Source organism: Protopterus annectens, chromosome 1.part2 (genome assembly GCF_019279795.1).
Source record: "Protopterus annectens isolate FY-2018-M chromosome 1.part2, PAN1.0, whole genome shotgun sequence".
Lineage (NCBI taxonomy): Eukaryota > Metazoa > Chordata > Ceratodontiformes > Protopteridae > Protopterus > Protopterus annectens.
Window position 1 is genome coordinate 528,444,275 of NC_056727.1, and position 19,711 is coordinate 528,463,985.

The 19,711-nt window shown below is 39.8% G+C and overlaps 1 protein-coding gene across 4 annotated transcripts in view; it reads left to right on the forward strand.

Moving 5' to 3' along the window:
- DHX57 (DExH-box helicase 57) overlaps positions 1-19,711 on the forward strand; it is a 2,066,546-nt gene that overhangs the window by 483,085 nt on the left and 1,563,750 nt on the right. For all 4 annotated transcript variants that reach the window (XM_044057412.1, XM_044057439.1, XM_044057430.1 and 1 more), the window contains exon 8: positions 11,358-11,553. In XM_044057412.1, coding sequence (XP_043913347.1) covers positions 11,358-11,553 — 196 coding nt within the window. The remainder of the gene's footprint in view (positions 1-11,357; positions 11,554-19,711) is intronic.

A 19,711-nucleotide genomic window follows, 5' to 3' on the forward strand; every position in this document is an offset into this window, starting at 1 on the left:
ATTTTTGCTGAGAAACCAAGCTTCAGTGGTTTTGAAGACTTGTTGGGTAGTGGAAAGGAGTGTGAGGGGATTGGTGGCTGAGCAGACTAATGTTGAGTCGTCAGCATATTGTATGACAGTTGCATCTTGAGCGATCTTATTCAGATCGTTGATGAATATGGAAAATAATAGAGGGCCTAAAATTGATCCTTGTGGGACTCCAGTTGTAATAGGGAGCAGTGTGGATAGTTTATCCCACCTGACTGCTTGCTGTCTACCTATTAGGTAATTTTGAAACTAGGCTAGTGGAGTTAGCGGATAGTCCAAAGTCAGAGAGGGACTCTAGAAGTTGGGGATGGTTGACCATGTCAAAGGCTTTTGATAGGTCTAGAAATACGGCTGATGTTAGATTGCCTAGATTTCGGTTCTGGTCGATTAGGTTGGTGAAAGAGAGGATGGCAGTTGTACTGTGGGCTGGTCTAAATCCATGTTGAGTAGGTGTTAGAAGTTGTTTTTTTAGTAGGTATTGCATATGTTGGTGGTGAATGCATTTTTGTAATATTTTGGCAAGTGGGGATAATATGGCAGTATGGCAATAGTTGGTAAGGTCTGTACAGGTCCCACTTTTGTGTAGTGGGGTGACATATGCTATTTTCCAGATTGTTGGAATTTTGCTATTATTGATCTGTTCAAGAGAATTGATATTGGATAGGCTATTTCATTAGCAGCTATTTGAAGGTATTCGGCTGGAATATTGTCGGCAGCTAGGCTAATTGGTTTGAGTTTACAACCATTTCTGACAAAAAAGTCAAAGGACTAATTTCACTTAGTTATCCAAACAGACTAAAAGCTTCTTGCTTTCCTCTGTCTCTCACTGGCCCCTATAAATTTTATCACTGGCTTGCTTTGCAGGCTAAGAAAGATCCTGCCTTAAGAGACTTCCTCTACCCCAGAAATACTGGTTATATTTAAAATGCTCACTACAAAGACCACAGCCTTCACTGCAACATAAACAAGTCACTTTGTATGGACAGGTTCTTGACACAAAAACCTTCAACTTCTGTAAAAAGCTCCTCTCATTATCAAACAATGTAGTTCAGCAGCACGACAACTGGATGGATAGCCATAAATGTACTCCTTGAGTAAGTAGCATAGCCTTCATCAAACCAGATGGAAAATCTACATACTAACCTTTCCTAGCTGGATGGCTAAGATCTAATATTGGTTACTCAAGTCTATTTGCCCAAGAAGAGGGGCCTATTTAACTAAGAATTACCTTTGCAAAAATATATTCAGTATACATATTAACTCTCTCTCTTACACACACACACACACACACACACACACACACACACACACACACACACACACACAGACACACAAAAAAGAAGCCCCTACTTGTAAAATAGGCAACCTCAGTAATCGCATGACACACACTCACTGAATGAAATTGTCTGGAAGTCAAAATATCTGAAAAAAAAAATCATAATAGAGGTGGATTCATCCATGCAATTTCTCACCATCAATAAATCACAACTGCTCAGCAGAGAGTAAATCAATAAGAAAACCATAAACTCTAAGATCATACTACATACTGGAGTAAACATACAACTTCCCTCAAAGCTAAAGCCATTTGACATTCAGACATTTTAATTTATGCAGAAGTTATTCACAGACTGACAGTTTACTGAGTTGTAATGCTGACCTTCGTTTTTGAGAAAAAAAAAAAAAATTCCCAGACTTTGTCAATAGTTCAAAGTGCAGAGAGGATTATTTTTTTATTTATTATGTATTTATTTATTTTTGGAAAACATCTTTAAAACTGTTAAATTGATTACACGCAAACACAGAAAAGTTACTGGGATAAGTAAACCACAGACTGCTGCAAGAAATCAAAGTCACATTAGGACTCTATGCTTACGTCAGAACCAGTGAAGCATACCTGTCAATTCCAAAATAATTAAAGTAGCTTAACAAGAAAGTTGTTTACAAGGTTACATGGCAGTTTATGCTGGAAATAAGCAGAGATATTAAAAACGCTCTGTTTCTCATAATTATGCTGAAAAGTCTTCCAGTGTAAATACAACCTTCTGATTTAGTATGGAACCATACCTCTCAACCTTGGAGCAAGAAATCTGGACAAAGTGAAAAATCAAAGTGGGACACAGGCCCAGAAATAGTTATGCATCACACAGACACCATTGAAATAACTGTAGCTGCAAACATTATACATCACTTATAATCTTTCTATCCCATCATTGTCAGTTAAGCATTATATGACTCATTCAGACCTGCCTTCTTTTGCAACAAAAAAAAACATGCTTTGAAATGAGAAATGCATTAAAAATAATAAATAAAACACATTGCATTAACATCCTGTAACTTCCTACCTGCAAACAACCACAGAGCTTTCACTGAAACTAGGGCTGCTTATTTTCCCAGAATGACAGCGATCCCTAATTAAGTCTAATTGCATACAATCTACCAGGATCTGGACTATCTGAAACAAATTAAATTATGGACTGTAAATTGCAAGTGCACATTGTTTAATTAAACTATATTTCTAAGCCCACTTACTGTATTTTTTCATTTACATCCTAATATCCATTTCCAGGTCACTTTACAAGACATTGGCAGTGGTAGACTTGGCATCCTTCAGAACCCCATAGGCCCGCACTAATACTGCTAGCATTGTCCATTAAATCTAAATATCCATCCAGTGTAAGTGGCAAGAAGCTATGTCTTAAATGTTCTACTTTTGGCATGCCTAGTACCCAAGTATCAGGTTTTGAAACAAAGAAACATGTTCTCAACAGTCTGTAAGTCTCTGTCTTTAATAATCATCTACTGTTGCAGCCCTCCCAACACACAAGCACACACATACACACTAAAACCCCCAACATTTAAAACATGACATTGTGCCCACCTGATTTGCCAGTATTGATGATCCATCAAAGCTATGCTTACTGTTGTCCAATCTACCACTGCTTAGAACCCACCAATGGCAAAACAATACTGGGTGTGTTTTTGTTTGTCAGAAAAAAACAATGCAACTTTATATGCTACAGTCCCACATAGTCAATCCACTACTGACCCATTAACCTTAGGCTGCTGTCTCATTCTTACTCCCTGGAACTGCATTATCTTGGATGACTACTTTTATTTCCTAAGCAAAAGACACAAATTGGAATATGAGGCAAAAATCCAGACATTCTTTGATAATCCATACAGTTGAGAGGTATGATTTCATACTCAATACAACACTCTCCCTGTCATGAAAGCCACAATTTAATGAAAGTGTACTTTTAATGTACAATATATTTGTGAGCTAACTTGTTTGTGTTCAGTAGGTAGACTGATGCCTCTTTGTGCATGTGTCTCTGTCTCTCTGTCATGCACACGCACACACTCTTCTTCTACTTTCACGCACACAAACATTCTGCTTTCATGCATGCACTCACTCACTCACTCCATGCTTACCTATTAACACAGGTAAGTGCTGTCCCTTTCAAACGCAACAGTGGCAAATCCATTCACGAGTCCCGTTTCAGTGAGAACACACACACACTGATTCTTCGGCACAAAATAATGGCGTAAATACATTGACCCTTTTTTGCCGCAAAAACAAAACTAGAAGGATGTTTTGGTGCATGTGCACACCAACGTTAGAGTTACAGGTCACGGGAGGAAAAAACACAAATAAAAAAAGTGTTTTGGGGCATGCATACATCGATGTTGCAGTTAGAGATTGAGGGCCGCATGGAAGAGCTCTGAGGGCCGCAGGTTGGACACGTCTGGTCTAGTGGGAGGGTCTTTAGAAGATTCCAGTTTTGGTATTGTAGTTCAAGTTTGAATTTTGTTATGTCAAAGTTTCTTTTGTTTCAAATGGTCTGGGTTGGTGGTTCGGAGTTGGTGTTGGATTTGAGTTTTAGTAGGAAGGTGGGCTGGTGGTCACTGAGGTTGTCTGGTAGGACACCTGCTTGATAGAATGTCTTGGCATTGTTTATTAGGGTCCAGTCTAGGAGGCTTTCTTTGTTTTTATTATTACCTAGCCTTGTACTGGTGTTAATGATTTGGGAGAAATTATACAGATTTATGAAGTTGGAGGGACTGGAGCTAGAGCATGTATGCCAGTCTATGTTAAAGTCACCTAGGATAATTGTTTCTTGGGGTAGGTTTTGATTTGTCCAATGTAAAAGGGCTTCTAGGGTAGGGATGTTATTACCTGTTGGTATGTATCCTATTATAATATATATTTTTTTGTTGGTTAATTCAAGTTTGGCTAGTAGTAGTTCTGAGGGCATTAGGGGGAGTATAGGAGCGTCAATACTAGTAACCTTTAGGTTGTTTTTATAAAGTAATGCTACCCCACCCCCTTTTCTGGAAAGTCTATCATTACGTATTACATAAAAAGCTGGGGGAAGAAATGTGCTGTTGGGATTAGTAGGTTTTAACCAAGTTTCAGTTAGGGATAGTAGATTTGGAGAATAGGTGTCTATTAGAGTATGTAGTAGATGTATTTTAGTATTAATGCTACTTATGTTTAAGTTCAGGAAAAGTAGGCTGTTCATTGGTCAGGAGAGTAAGGTTGAGTTATTGGATGGGGTGGGGAGGAGGGGGGAGTGTGTGTCAGGAGTTGAGCCTGGATTAGGGTGTATGTCACCTGCTAATCTTAGTTGGTGACTGATATGGTAAAGAAGTTTTGACAGCTTAGCAAGAATGTGTATGTACTTATGTGTGGAAAGTGATTTTGTGGTTGTTTTGATAAGTGTTTGGATGCTAGAGGGATTATGAAGTGATGGTATCTACTTGAGGGTTTATGTGGGCTATAGTGCTTTGTGTGGGTGTAGTAGGTGGATGCATGTTTGATGGGGTAGTAATGTTGTTAGGAAGAATGGTGTGATAGGAGGTGAGGTGATAGGTTAAAGCTAGTAGTACAAGGGTGATGGTGTTGATTGCATACATGTTGAGTGGTTATAGTGGTATGTGTGTGGGAATTAGTTGGAGGAGTGTGTTAATTAGTGGGAGGTTTGTGTAGGCCGACGTCAATTAGAATTGGTAGATGGTGTTTATTGGGTAGTTTTGTGATTGGTTTTAGGGGTAGTGGGAGGAGTGTATAGGTATAAGTTTAGAGGTAGTGGGGCGGGTGAGAATTGGGGGCAGGGTAGGGGAGCAGAGTGAGCCTGCAGGGCGAATGGAGCGAGAAGAGCAAGTGAGAGGTTGGCTGGCAGAAATCAGTCAGCCAGCTGTAGTTGGAAAGTGGGAGCTTGAGTGAAATGGGGGGGGGGTTAGGAGGGAAGCTAGGTAAGGGTGAAAGAATCAGATCAACAGTAGTTGTTTCAGGTTATGAGAGAGTAAGTGCAGTGAGGGAGATGGACATAGAATGCTAAAGCTGTAGGGAAATTAAGGGGAAAGTAAGGATGGTAAGAAAAGGGATAGAGAGAGTGTCTGTGGAAGTTCCTGAAGGCTGGGGAAGAATAGTAGTGCAATGCTTAGCTTTTGGGCTAAAGACTAGAGTAGAGCAAATATCGGGGGGGGGGGGTTCACAGAGCAGAGAGGGGATTAGCTGCTGGCGACCCTGGTAGGGAGTGTACTCTAACCACCTAACAAAGGTAAGGCAGGTTGTAGTTGCTACTTCATTTAAACTCTGTATGCACATACTTTAATTTTTTTATTTAATCAATATCTGGGAGTATCTTTTGTTGCAGTCCTGTACTGGACCTGAGGTGCAGATGTAATTAGATGTCCAGCAGGGCAGAGCCGAGGAGACAAAAGGCTAAAGGGATAGAGAAAGAGAGAGAGATAATTACTGGAGAGCAATATGGAGTTGGTGTTACCAGCAGTGTATAAACTTCATCAACAGTAAGAGGTATGTAGCATTTAGCGACAGTTTCAACCAGGTACATCAGGCAGAAACAGTAGTACAGAGCTGTCATTCCAGACTCATTACATAGCTAGTCTGAAGTGTTATAACCGCCACTAGAATGGTGGTTTAAGCAATATGCTCAGGGACATAAAATACTACCCTACAAAGTTAGCAGCGAGCAAATAGTAGGCAATATGCACAGGGACATAAAATAGTACACTACAAGGTTAAAAAAACTAGAAAAACAAAGCAGTATGCACAGGGACAAAATATTATACTACAACGTCAAGCTGCAGCATTAACTTTCTTTTTTAAGTGACCTTTCTTAATAAATGAATGAGGCTTTCTTGATTTACAAAGCTTTTGAAAGTGGTTCCATTTTTTACACTTGTGGCATTGTTGACCAAACGTTAAGCACTTTTCTCTTTGAAATTGACACCACAATTATGACCGTTAACAGTGAGATTTGACTTGGGTTGTGCTGCACCCTTATGCTGCACTGAACATGTCCATTTTACTGAGCTAGTCTTAGAACTTGCTGGAAAGGTATGGGCTCTCTCTGGGAATCCCACAGGGACTGCAGCTGCCATGTACTTAGGCCTGTTTCTGTTAGCCATGTGCTGCATGCTGTCTATGTTTGCTCTAGAGGCTGATGAAACCATGCTCTTATCACTTGCAAGCATATTTGTGTGCTTTTCTGTAAGCTCGTGTATTTGACTAATCTCTATGGCTTTGGTCAACATAAAATCACTGTACTGAAGCATAATCTTTCTCACTGCAGCATTATTAACACCACACACAAGCCTTTCCTTTATCAGCTCATCTTTCATATCACCAAATCTTCACATTTTAGTTTTGTTTCTCAAGTCAGTAATATAAGCTGCAGAAGTTTCTCCTGGCTTTTGGTCTCTTGTATAAAATAAGTGCCTCTCCAAAGTAAAGTTTGTTTGGGGGTTACACATTTCTCTAAATTTACGTTCCAAGGACTAAGGGTCCTCCCTTGATTCAGCTTCTACAACAATATGATGGTTGTCCCCTTCTCCTGCATATACTGCTGGTGCATACATAAATTAATGCTATCTTTCAGTAGCTTCTGACCCTGCTAGATTAAGCAGAATAAATGCCCTTGTATATGCATCTTTATCAGAAGAAGCTGATTGTATAAAAAATATCATATTCCTACTCAATATTCCTACTCAAATACTGTCCAATTCTTTGCAATATTATAATCAAACACAAGTGGACTGGGTCTGCAAAATGCCTCTGCCATGCCAGCACACAGGAATAAAGACCCTTGGAGTTATTTATGAACATACACACATATATGTCAAATTTATACCGGAAACTTCTAATTATGCTCAACAGCGTAATAGACTGTTCTAAATAACTGCACTTTGCAAATGAAGTGTACACAGCACAAGAAACTTTTTGAAATAACTGTATTTTGCAAAATAACACTGTACTGTGTAAGAAACACTTCAAAATGACTGTACTTTGCAAAATAACTGTACTTTGCACACAGCAAACTCTTCAGAATAATTGTACTGTAATAAAGCATACACTGCAAACGCTTTGCACACTCTGAGATACTTCAAACAACTCTAGTTATTCTTCGAATAGATTTAGTAAATGCGAAATAATAGCTCGTATCAAAAGACATGGTCATTTAGTAAAAAATGCAGTTGCTGTGCTTTTCTATGCTCATTTTGCCCTTTTGTTGTAATTGTTATACTCAGTTGACTTCTGTCGTGCTCGTTATACTTTTCTTCTACTCGTTTTACTTTCTTCAGAATAATTGTACTGTAATAAAGCATACACTGCAAACGCTTTGCACACTCTGAGATACTTCAAACAACTCTAGTTATTATTCGAATAGATTTAGTAAATGCGAAATAATAGCTCGTATCAAAAGACATGGTCATTTAGTAAAAAATGCAGTTGCTGTGCTTTTCTATGCTCATTTTGCCCTTTTGTTGTAATTGTTATACTCAGTTGACTTCTGTCGTGCTCGTTATACTTTTCTTCTACTCGTTTTACTTTTAACATGCTCATTATGCAAGTCAGAAGTAATTCTGAATGTTGTCATAAGTATTTCGAATACTTTTATCAAATATCATGGTTTTGACCATTTTGCTTAATCAATAACATGTTTTGTGCTTTTCATTTCATTAATAATATATTTTGTGCTCTGTGAATGCTTCATATCATTTTCTTTACAAAATAAACCATTTATGCAAGTCTTAATTACCTGAAATTCGTTTCTGGCCTTTTTTCAATCTTTTGAGCTGGTTGGGATGAGTCATTCCTCTATATAACTCTGTTTCTAACTGCGCACCTCATGACTCGACCTCTGACTTCTTTCCAGCTTCTTGTTGCTCAGACATCTTGGTTTCCACACCATGTCATTCAGGCATGCCAGTTCTGATACTATGTTGCTCGGTCATCCCACTTCTGACACCATGTCGCTCGTCAGCTTTATTACATACAAACGCATCAGGATTGAGGCTTAGTAACTTAAACTTATAAACAGACTGACTATTGCACTCGTACATGTTAACACTGGCTGTTCCCTCAAAATGGCACTGCTGCCTGCACATGCTCTCTGTTTATTCACACATGCCCTCATTTTGAAATGCTTCCTAAAGACACAACACACATTCTGTTCTACAGTTAGTATTCAAAAAATGTGCATACTGATTGGTCTGCCTAACCGATGTACCCATTGTAAAATCAAGCATATACCATTAGAAAAAAGTTTGGCTGCTCACGTTCAACTGTGCTTTCTTCTATTAGTGTATGCTATGGAAGTCAATGCACAATAGCATAAATCCTGTTATTCCAGCTGGTTTCTATGTTTATAAGAACAACATTTACAATAGGAATCTTTGTCCCCTTATTTAAGGCTTTGCACATTTCGTGCGCTAAGCGGTCGAGAGGTACACACTTCGGAGGGCAGAGAAAATAAAACAGAAGTCAGGTACATTATGCAAAACTAAAGAAACATGCCTGATTTTCTTTGTATTTTTTGCTCTTTCTCTTCTACCCCTAAACTGTCCGGATTTTACATTTTTTTTCAAATTTTATGATCTTTCTTCATTGCTTGCTTTCCAAACCACTGATTTACTGTGTAAGCGTGGGAACGTAAGTCACATACGCATGCACAGTATATCAACAAAGCAGAAGAAAACTGGAAGAAACACCATGATTCCATTATACAAAGACAGTATTTAAGAAAAGTAAGTAATTTTTTTCTTAAATAATGCCATTGTATAATAGCAATAACTGACTCGTGGGTGTGGGTATAGTGAAGATTTACCCACAGCTGGCTTTGTTTAATCAGTCTGGCTTCACCCTCATGATCAAACCACACCAGTTGTGGGTAAATCTTCAATATACCACATCTACTTGTTGGTTAAAGATTCAACAGCAGTTATGTACATTTTCTCAGCACTTAGAACACATCACTCTGAGAGATGCTAAGGACAGTGAAATGCATGTTAAAACATCTAGTCTTAAAATGACTAAAACATTTAGTCTAGCTAAAAAGATTCTAAGGTAATACAGTTAATTTGCAAAGAGGATAAGAACCCTGATTTATGTCACTGTTCATGATTAGCTTTCAAAATTGTGTTGCACTTTTTCTTATTTTAGCGGTTACTGTCTATTACAGATTAGATATTTTAACTTTGTAAGTTAATATCGAAATTATTGCTGTGATGTTATTTTTCATCTGTGTACTGAAAAGTATTTTACCTAGATATGTTACAATCTGCACTGACTTCAAAGATCAGTTAAACAGTTTAGAGAGGTACCATCCATTGTCAAAAGTTGAATATGTTGAGTCAACATTTTCTTTTATTTATTCATTTGTTAACCAAGTGGGTGGACTTGCCAGTTAAGCGAGTAACAGAGGAATTTAATACATACAAGGAAATTAGTTTGGCATAGTTTTAGTAAAATAACATAACATTCACACAAGTTATAACATATTCATATGTAATAATAGTTTAGAGGATGAGGTAAATTATTTGCAGTTAAATTGAGATACTAGATTTTTGCTTGATCTGTATCTTTAAAAATGTACAAGTTGATTGTTTTACAAGATGTTCCTTCAGTTTTGCCCTAAAACCATCAAAAATGGAGTGATTCCATATGCTGGAGGTTATACATTTCCAAGTGGCAGGGTCAAGTCTGATAAATGCCTATTCATGTATGGTTAGCTTGACTTTAGGTATGATTAGGGTAATTGTGTTATCCTGTGTCTTTTTCACCTACATGATGCACTATTTTCTATTTTTCAACCTTGGCATGAATGGGCCCTTTTTTATTATTTTTATCTCCCCACCTGCCATTCATGAGACCTTCTGTAATTGTTCAATCAATTTTAAGTTTTGCTGTGCCTTCACCCTCCAGTTTATGCATACTTGCCAAAACAAGTATCATCTTAAATGCTACCGCATCACTGCAACTTTGCAGACCCCAGTGCATAAATCTGATCTGTATGCAGGCTGTACTCTCTCTTTACTATCAGTGTCGGAGTTCCAGTGGACAAATCTGCCTTCATTCTCCCCAAATGAGCCAGTGTCTGCCACTAACACATACCATCCCAGGCTGGCTCCTTCACCATCTATGAATGTAGTTGAGCCAGTAATTGAGTGGCATTAAGGGCTTTACCTCTCTAAGTCATGAAACCAACAACAGAATATCAAAAACATTTTGGCAACACATTTTCAGTACCCTCACCGTTAATCCCCTCAACCATGCCTGTTGGCATCTGCTGAAATGATGTGCATGAGATCAGCTGTTTTTTTTTTTTTTTTGTTTTCAGAAAACACTGCATTTATGGTTTTATCTTCAAGATATCATTAGTTATACCAATCTCCTCCAGGCATTACTCCCGGATTGTCACTTCATATCTATCAGACTATTTTTAATATCTTTTTCTGTTTATCTTACTATTCTGGTTTCATTGTACTGACTTTATCAGCACTTATATCAGCTTGCATAACCAGCACATGTCCATTTTTTAGATCCAGACTCCCCAGTTTTCTTGGAAATGGTTCATAGGTTCAAAGGTTGATACTAGCCTATTGGCCCTAGGGCCTGTACAAGCCTAGCCATAACAATTCCCCTGGCTATTTCTTCCCACAATATTTATTTCCCTGTGCTCTGATTTTTCCTTAGAAAGTCTGTTTGTAACTTTTCACTGTACTTGGAAGGTATCAAATGATGATCTTTATATAAGCTTCCATGGATTGTATCTTTCAAAACTAAGCCCCCGGTATGACAAGGTTAGCAAAAATGAGTTTGCCAGTGATGCTGGCAATATATATATATATATATATATATATATATATATATATATATATATATATATATATATTTATATTACAAGGAACAGTGATGTTTTGCTTGTTGATTTTTTTCTATGTTGTTTGGGTAATTTTGGTAATTTAACATGGTGGTGCTACTTAGCTGAATAAAACTAATGTAAAACTTTGTTTTACTGCAGGTGTGGGAAAACAACACAAGTCCCCCAGTTCATCTTGGACGATTCTTTGAAAGGACATGCTAAACAAGTAGCCAACATCATTTGTACCCAACCACGTAGGATTTCTGCTATTTCTGTGGCTGAACGTGTGGCCAAGGAAAGAGCAGAACGTCTTGGAGTTACTGTGGGGTACCAGATCAGACTAGAGAGTGTGAAGGTTTGTATATGGCTCTTTTACCGATGAGTTTGTACCTCTCCTCCCAAAACACATGTAGCTACGTATACTATCACAGGTACTAGCATATTACTATTTCACACATACAGTGTACTGCACTATTTCCCGAAGACTTTTTTTTGCCATTTGAACATGTGAGATAGCTTTTGCTAGCATTCAGTCTTGTTTGTAGTCAGAGACTGTCATCAGCTTTAGTAGCTTTATTTGTGTCCTACCAATAGTCTTTATGTGAATCCCCAATATCATTTATTTTCATTTGCTGTAGACAGACCCTTTATTTTCAGTCACTCTAGACATGGTTGAGTCATTCTATATGATAAAGCAAAGTTCATTAGTGAATGTTTCCTTCTTGTATGCATTTTTGCTACCTCCTGGAGGATCGTGGAATTATCTTGCAGCTATATATGCAGCTGTTCCTGCTTGCAGACATTGACAACATCTTTTGGGGGATTGTTTCCTAATAATCTTGTTAGTTTTTATATATATTAGTTTCATAGGTTTCATAGGTTCATACTAGGCTATCTGCCCGAGGGCATTTACAAGCCTAGCCCATCGTTTTGTGGCTTACGCCACCCCTTTAGTATGGGGAACTATACCCATTATTTTGCTGTGCCTCTGTCGAGCAGTGACACTGAGGTAATCCCTGGGGTATATCTGCGATCTCCCATCCATTGGTCAAGATTTCTCTTGAACAAGGCCAGCGAGGTGTTCTGCCTCACATGTACCGGGATTTTGTTCCACAGCATAGGGAGTCTTTGGGTGATGAATCTATCCCTCCAGCATGTCCTATTAATAGCCGTGTCAAGGTTTAAGTCTCCCGCCCTTGTGGCTCTGATGGATCTAGATTTTTTGAGGTGAAGCATATTCATCAAATCTGGGTTTGACATGGCCTTGTATGTTAGGCAAAGGTCACCTCTGAGCAAGCGGTGGCGACTGAATAGAGCTGGAGTTCTTTCAGTCGGGCAGCATAGGACAGATTTTTGAGACCCTTTATCCTTTTCGTGAGGAACTTTTGTGGCCTCTCCAGCTGCTGCAAGTGTCGGGTCAGATACATTCTGAAGGGGCATTGTACTCAATCATTGGCCTGATGAGTGATGAGTAAAGGGAGACTATGACCTCCCTTGATCTAGATGAGAATCCCTTCATGATAAGGTGGGCAATGTAGAAGGTCTTCCTAACTACTTTAGCTACATGGGTGTCGAATGACAGACTACTATCAACCTGGGTCCCCAGGTCCCTGATAACTTCTTCTGTGCTCAGTGGATTGCCACCTATTTGGTAGCTAGGGGTAACCTTGTTTTTCCCAAAGGGTATGACTATGCATTTTTTGGACATTTAACTTTAGGCCGTGGCTCTGGCACCAGTTATCCGTTTCTGTGAGACCCTTCTGAAGGATATCTGTGTCAGATGTGTTTTCTACTATGGCGCCCAGTTTGCAGTCATCTGCAAACTTTGTCAGCCATAACCCTCCTGTGTTTGCTTGTACTTCGGAAAAGTAGATGCCAAACAAGAGTGGGCCCAGGACTGAGCCCTGTGGGACACCACTTGTGACAGGCTTTGAGTCTGACATGGCGCCAGCAACTCTGACCCTGTGGGTTCTGTCACTCAGCCAGTTTGCAACCCATCTTGTGATGTATGGGTTGACATTTAAGCTGATGAGTTTTTCAATGATACCCGAGTGGGGTATTGTATCGAAGGCCTTAGCCAGATCGAGGTAGGCTGTATGGACTGCCTTTCCCTCATCAATGACTTTGGTGACTGTTTCGAAAAAGTCAACCAAGTTTAAAAGGCATGATCTGCCTTTGACAAAGCCAAACTGGGTTGGATCCAAAGTCTGCAAATTCCCTATGTCTTTATTTATGAGGTCCATTATGATCCTCTCCATGGCTTTGCAGATAAGGCTTGTCAAGCTAATGGGCCGGTAATTTCCAGGGTCGGTGGAGGCACCGCCTTTGTGAAGTGGTACCACAGTTGCAGTGCGCCACTCCTGGAGTACGTATCCAGAGGTAAGACTTTGATTAAACAGCTGTCCTAGCTGTGGGTTTAATTCCTCATTGAGTTCATGGAGCACACAGCCAGGAACACCATCAGGTCCCATGGATGCTGTGTTTTTTGCTTTGGAGAGAGCAGTTCTCACTTGGGCGCTGGAGATGTTTGGGGGGCTGCAATCATTTGGTATAGATATCTCTCCTTTTGGGGAGGGGAGAAGTTTGCACTGAACCTGTCAGCCAGTATGTTGGCAATGTCTGTAGGATCAGTAATCTTCACATCATTTTGAACTAGCTCTGAGCATATCTGGGAGTTTCCTCCCAGGTTTCTAACATAGCTAAAGAAGGCCTTATGATTGTCTTTTGAGTCTTTAGCTATTTTTCTCTCGAAATTTGCTTTGGATGATTTTATGAGAGCTCTTAGTTTTTTACTTATAGTGATCAAGGGTGTCTTACCTTTTAAGGATTTTGCTCTATCTTGTAGTAGCTTCCTCCTTTTGTTGTAGAGCTTGTTTATGGCTGGGGTCCACCAGACTGGACGCTTGCCTTTGGTACAAAGAGTCTTTGTTTTGCTTGGGATTGCCTTATCCATGCAGTCCTGCAGGTGCTGGTAGAAGGCATTTGTAAGTGATTCAGCGGCTTGAGTACTGTTTTCCACGCTCGGGGCCTTAAAGGAGACCACACTAGTCTTTAGAAGTGTGAAGTCGGCTTTTGAGAAGTTCTTTACTGTGGTCTTTTATTTCAGGTGGGGGTGGGATGAGGACCTCCAGCGAGATTAGTTTGTGGTCTGATCTCACCAGTGAGGGGTACACCTCCGGTGTTGAACATTGTGCTCCCATGTTCGTGATAATGAGATCAAGTATGTTATCTCCTCTTGTGGGGATGGTGACTAGTTGTTCCATGGCATTTGAGTTTATGAATTCCAGGAACTTTTGGGCTAGGGTGTTTGGGCTTTAGTGTTCCCAGTCTATACTAGGGTAATTGAAGTCACCTAGTATGATGGTGTTTGGTGATACATTTATCCCCTCTAGTGTTTTCAGGAAGGCCATGTGAGGTTCCTGAGTTTGTGAGGGTGGCCTGTAACATGCTACAATTTGCAGAGCAGTCTTGCCTATGGTTAATTGCACCTGGATGGTCTCCGATGCATCGTGCGTTGCCACCAGTCTTGAGGTGTGGGTGTCCTTGATGAATATGGATACCCCCCCTCCTTTCTTGGTATTGTCCGGATTTTGGGGCCGGAACGCATGATATGAGGTAAAACCTGATAGCTGGGGTGCTCTCAGGAGCCTTGAACCAGGTTTCTGTCACAGCACAGACATCGATGTTCTCCATACTGAGAAGGGCCTCGAGTGTGCATTTTGAGATTTAGACTTCTGGCATTGAGCAGCATTACCCTTAGTTTTTTCCTTTTTGTGTTCTAGGGTGGTAGGTTTAGAATTTGAGCCTTGCCTAAAAAGGCACTATGGGGGTGGCAAGAGCCTTTGAAAATATCCGGAATCCCAGGGGTGACAGGTGCAAGCCGTCCCTTGCGAAGCAGCGTGGCTTGTCCAGCATGTCATCCCAGGCAGACGGACACTGGATCCCCTTTGAATGACACCAGTGTTTAAGCCAATTGTTAAAGCTGATCATCTTATCTCTGTATTGTGGCATCATTCTTGGTGAAGGTAGGATACTGCTCAAGGTCAGGGTCATACCTGCCTGGGCTACATAATCAGAGAGCTCCTCAATGTCTCTTTTCATGTAGTCCAAGGAGGTATGTCTCAGGTCGTTTACACCAGCGTGGACAATGACTGAGTCATATTTGTACCTGCTGTTGAGAGACCTGAGTGCTTGCGTTATGTGGCGGATTCTAGCGCCCGACAGGCAGCTTACTGTGACCTTCTCCTTACTCAGTCTGGTGAGCGGGACGTCAGTGTGTCTGACTATGGAGTCACCAATGACTAGTGTGTCTGGCATTGTGTTTGGCCTTAAGGGCTGTGACTGTTTGACACTCTGACTGTGAGGTCTATGTGTTGCAGGTGTTGTGTTCTGAGGTGGTGGTTGTTTGGGTGTCTGCTTTGGTGGCCTCTGTTGTTTTGGTAGATTTTTGATCAGAGCCTCCGAGTATGTCTTTGTGTGTTTATGTGTATGATTTGAGGTTGTAATGGTACTATGTGAGACTGGGTCTATAGTGTGTGTGGTAACCTTCTCCTCCTGACTGGTCTTGCCAGTCCTATGTTGAGAGAGCTCAGCCTCCAGTTTGGCCATATAGTTGCATCTCTCGCATGTATTTGTGTTTTGTGGGAGGAGGAGAGGGTTGTCTGTGTACATGAGGCAATTGTAACATTGCCTCAATATTCCCAGGTTCACCAGCTGAGCAGGAGAGGACACTAGCAACTGATCCCTCGACATGCTAGAAGGAATAGACAAAAAACTTTAAAAAGATTCCGGGGACGTGGGTGACCGAGAAATGGGGGTTGCCTTTTGGGGTACTATCTATGACAAGAGTGCCGTATCAAGGTAATAAGTACTGTAGGAGCAAGTGCTACGTTTAACAGATAGAGAATAGTCTACTTGGAGTCAAGTAGAGATGATCTTTTAATTATAGGATACGCTGATTAGATCAGTAGTATAGTTCGAGGAGGTAGTTTTAAGGGAAAATTTGAAGAGTGGACTTTAGGTAGCCGAATAGTTTAAACCTGCTTAACCGAGCTGCCCTAGTGTGCAACAGTGGCAACTCAGCTAAGTCAGCTAAAGCGTGCTTTATAGCAGGGGGCTGGAAAAGACAGGAAATGACCCAAAATGGCCAATAAACTACAAGTTACTGCCTTAAACCACTCCTCTGAGGACAAATGAAGGAGTTATGGAAATGACCCCTAGTGGCCAATAAAACTACAGTTTCAAGTCAGTAACCACCTCTACGGGGGCAGGGAAGCTGCTCAATGTTAGTCTCTGCCACTGATGAACACAGAGACCCTCCTTCAGCCCAAGCAAAAATGGCCTCACAGAAACTTTCAAACAGTTCAGGAACAGCAAGCCTGTAACTGAACTTTTTTAACTCTCAGAAAAGTGGGAAAAAAGCAAGATTTTTTTTTTGTTTTTGTTTTTTACAGAGATAGCAGAGGTTCACAAGTAATATCAAGTTATAACAGTGCAGTAAATGACCCCACACAAGAGTGCTAGGTCAAGGACAGAAAATATGCAAGTTTTAAGAAAAAAACGATTTAAAATTAAGTGCAAACAGGAAATTCAGCAAACAGCTTTTGGTTGTGCTCTAAATACAGCTACTAATACGGAAATCAAGTTTAACAAGCCAGAAAATGCTCAAGCTAGGCAGCTATGCAGAAAAACTTAGCAAATAAACAGAGAAAAAATACTTAAAATCTCAAAAGTGGCTCCCTTCTTCTCTCAGAGTTTTTTCCTCTTGGAGGGTGCTTCACCAACAGCCAACAAGCCTGAAAAGACGCTCAAACCACGAGGCAACTAGGTTTTAAGAGAGGAAGATGAAGGAGTTATGGAAATGACCCCTAGTGGCCAATAAAACTACAGTTTCAAGTCAGTAACCACCTCTACGGGGGGCAGGGAAGCTGCTCAATGTTAGTCACTGCCACTGATGAACACAGAGACCCTCCTTCAGCCCAAGCAAAATGGCCTCACAGAAACTTTCAAACAGTTCAGGAACAGCAAGCCTGTAACTGAACTTTTTTAACTCTCAGAAAAGTGGGAAAAAAGCAAGATTTTTTTTTGTTGTTTTTGTTTTTTACAGAGATAGCAGAGGTTCACAGGTAATATCAAGTTATAACAGTGCAGTAAATAACCCCACACAAGAGTGCTAGGTCAAGGACAGAAAATATGCAAGTTTTAAGAAAAAAACGATTTAAAATTAAGTGCAAACAGGAAATTCATCAAACAGCTTCTAAGTAAGCAGATGTGTGGCTGCAGTCACTAAGTAGTTGAACTGTGGTGGCTAGTTGAATTATGGTGATTTAAGTATATGCTCGCCTTTCAAAATATATTACAGCTTTAAGACATTTTTGACAAGTATGTCATCATCGCATTGTCTCAGTGGAACTATTACTGTGTGCTTTTCTGAACTTCAGTATTTGTGTGAACATTTTAAACTTAGTACTTAAATGGAATGTATTTTCAGATTGCTAAATATGTATAACTGTACGAAACCCAAGAGATGTCCATAAGTGTGTTTATTTATGAAATCTGATTCTTCCAGAAGTCAAACAGGTACTATGGGCACACTAGCAAAACTGCATCTGTTCAGAAATAGTCTTGCAGAATTATTGACCTGAAATAAGAACATCACTTCAGACTCTCTTGTGCATCTTATTTGCACAATTTTGAAAAATGAGAACTTTTTAAGCACTTTTCTGATGTAAGAAAGAAATTTAACAAAATGTTGGTAGTCACTTTTTCCCACTGTTAAGCTCAAGTGTCGTAGCAGAGCATAACAGTAGCTAATACAGAACAGCATCCACATTATTTTTCCAGCTTTAATACCTGTTATACACTTTAAACTCTAGCTCACACACACACACACACACACACACACACACACACACACACACACACACACACACACACACAGTGAAGCTGAATTAAGAGTCTAACAGCTTTTAAAGTCAGATATTTATTGGAGGAACACTTCATTTCTGCCTGTTTTGTGGCAGCATTGTGTTTTCTATATTTCAAAGCTGTAAAACACTTTTCACTCTTGCACTTTTATCTGTAACTGTTAGTGAGTAGGAGACATTAAGTTTCATGTCTTACTAAGAATTATGATTGGGTCACTCTGATCATAACACACTTGTTATATGTTCTCGACATGGATGTCAAGATTTTTTCAAGCTTTGCTGTCAGTGTATTTCTTGTCATCCATGTCTTGATCATGTAACAAGTTGGTTATGAAAGGAGTTCCAATCATAACTGTGTTATGAATGAGAAGCTTGTGTTAGTTTATTGGAAGAGTACTGATATGACCAAAGCCATGAATTAGTATCACTTTTTGGTCAATGAAATAAATAAATGAATGACTAGAGCTTCACTTCCAAGAGTTAGATAAATGTAGTGATGGAAATAAAATAAGTACATAATAAATAATAGAGTTGCACTTCTGTGATTTAGAGAATGTAGTTTAGTGTATGGAATGCAGCAGGATTACAGAGAAACATAAAATGGACTGTGGTTGTCCTTGTTAGCCCTCCCTATCCCATGATTAGCTGAGAGCACATAGATCAAGTCTCCAGCCATGTACTTCATTTTCTGAATTGCTCAGTCAAGGATGTTCAGGAAGTTAAATGTGATGACCGCAGTGCACATATACACTCAATATTCAGTATTGTGGTTCTTCAAGATGTCTGCAGTGGGTGATCATGTTTGCACATGGGACACGGTCTTAACTGCAGGTGCTTATCAGTTTTGTTTGGTATAACATTACTTGAGGTTAAGAAAAGAAATCACTTGACAAAAAAGCCACTATCTCTTAAAAAAGCTGTCTTCTGATTTTCAGCTGAAAAAATGTGATTCTGCTGACTTTCTTCTCTGTACTGAATGAATTTTATATAGTTAGTTACATTTACAAAATAAAATAAAAATATCTCAGTCATTACATAAAAGCATTTAACAAGAAATTTGAAGCCCGACAGCCAGGCTGTAAACCACATTCTGATAGCAGTACAATATTTATCATTTTAGAATTATATACTGCCAGGAGCTGAAAAAGGACATACCCAGTGGGAATAACTCCGTCAGCAGAAATACACAAGTACAATCATAAATGTACTTAAGCTGTTGTAAGTAGCTGTATCTGAAGTAATTTCAATGGCACAGAGAGATAAAACCCTACATTTAATCTAAGTAACCTGGGATCAACTAACAACCCAGCGCTAAAGGAGCTGGCAAGGGAAGGATAGCAGTGAGTGGCAGATATCATCTCTCCTACCGTGGGGGAAGAAAGCAGGCAGTAAAGAGCACTGCATTGTCAGCACCTACCAAAGACAGTTGTACAGTACATGCCATGGATATGCACTTAGTTCTGTCAAGCCATGTTCATGTGGTAGCCTTCATCACATCCATGTGAGAGAGTGCCCACTTACAGTACAAGGCATAGCAGGACCTGTCATATGTGACTGTGCAGGTCAGCAACAAGGGCTGAGATTAAC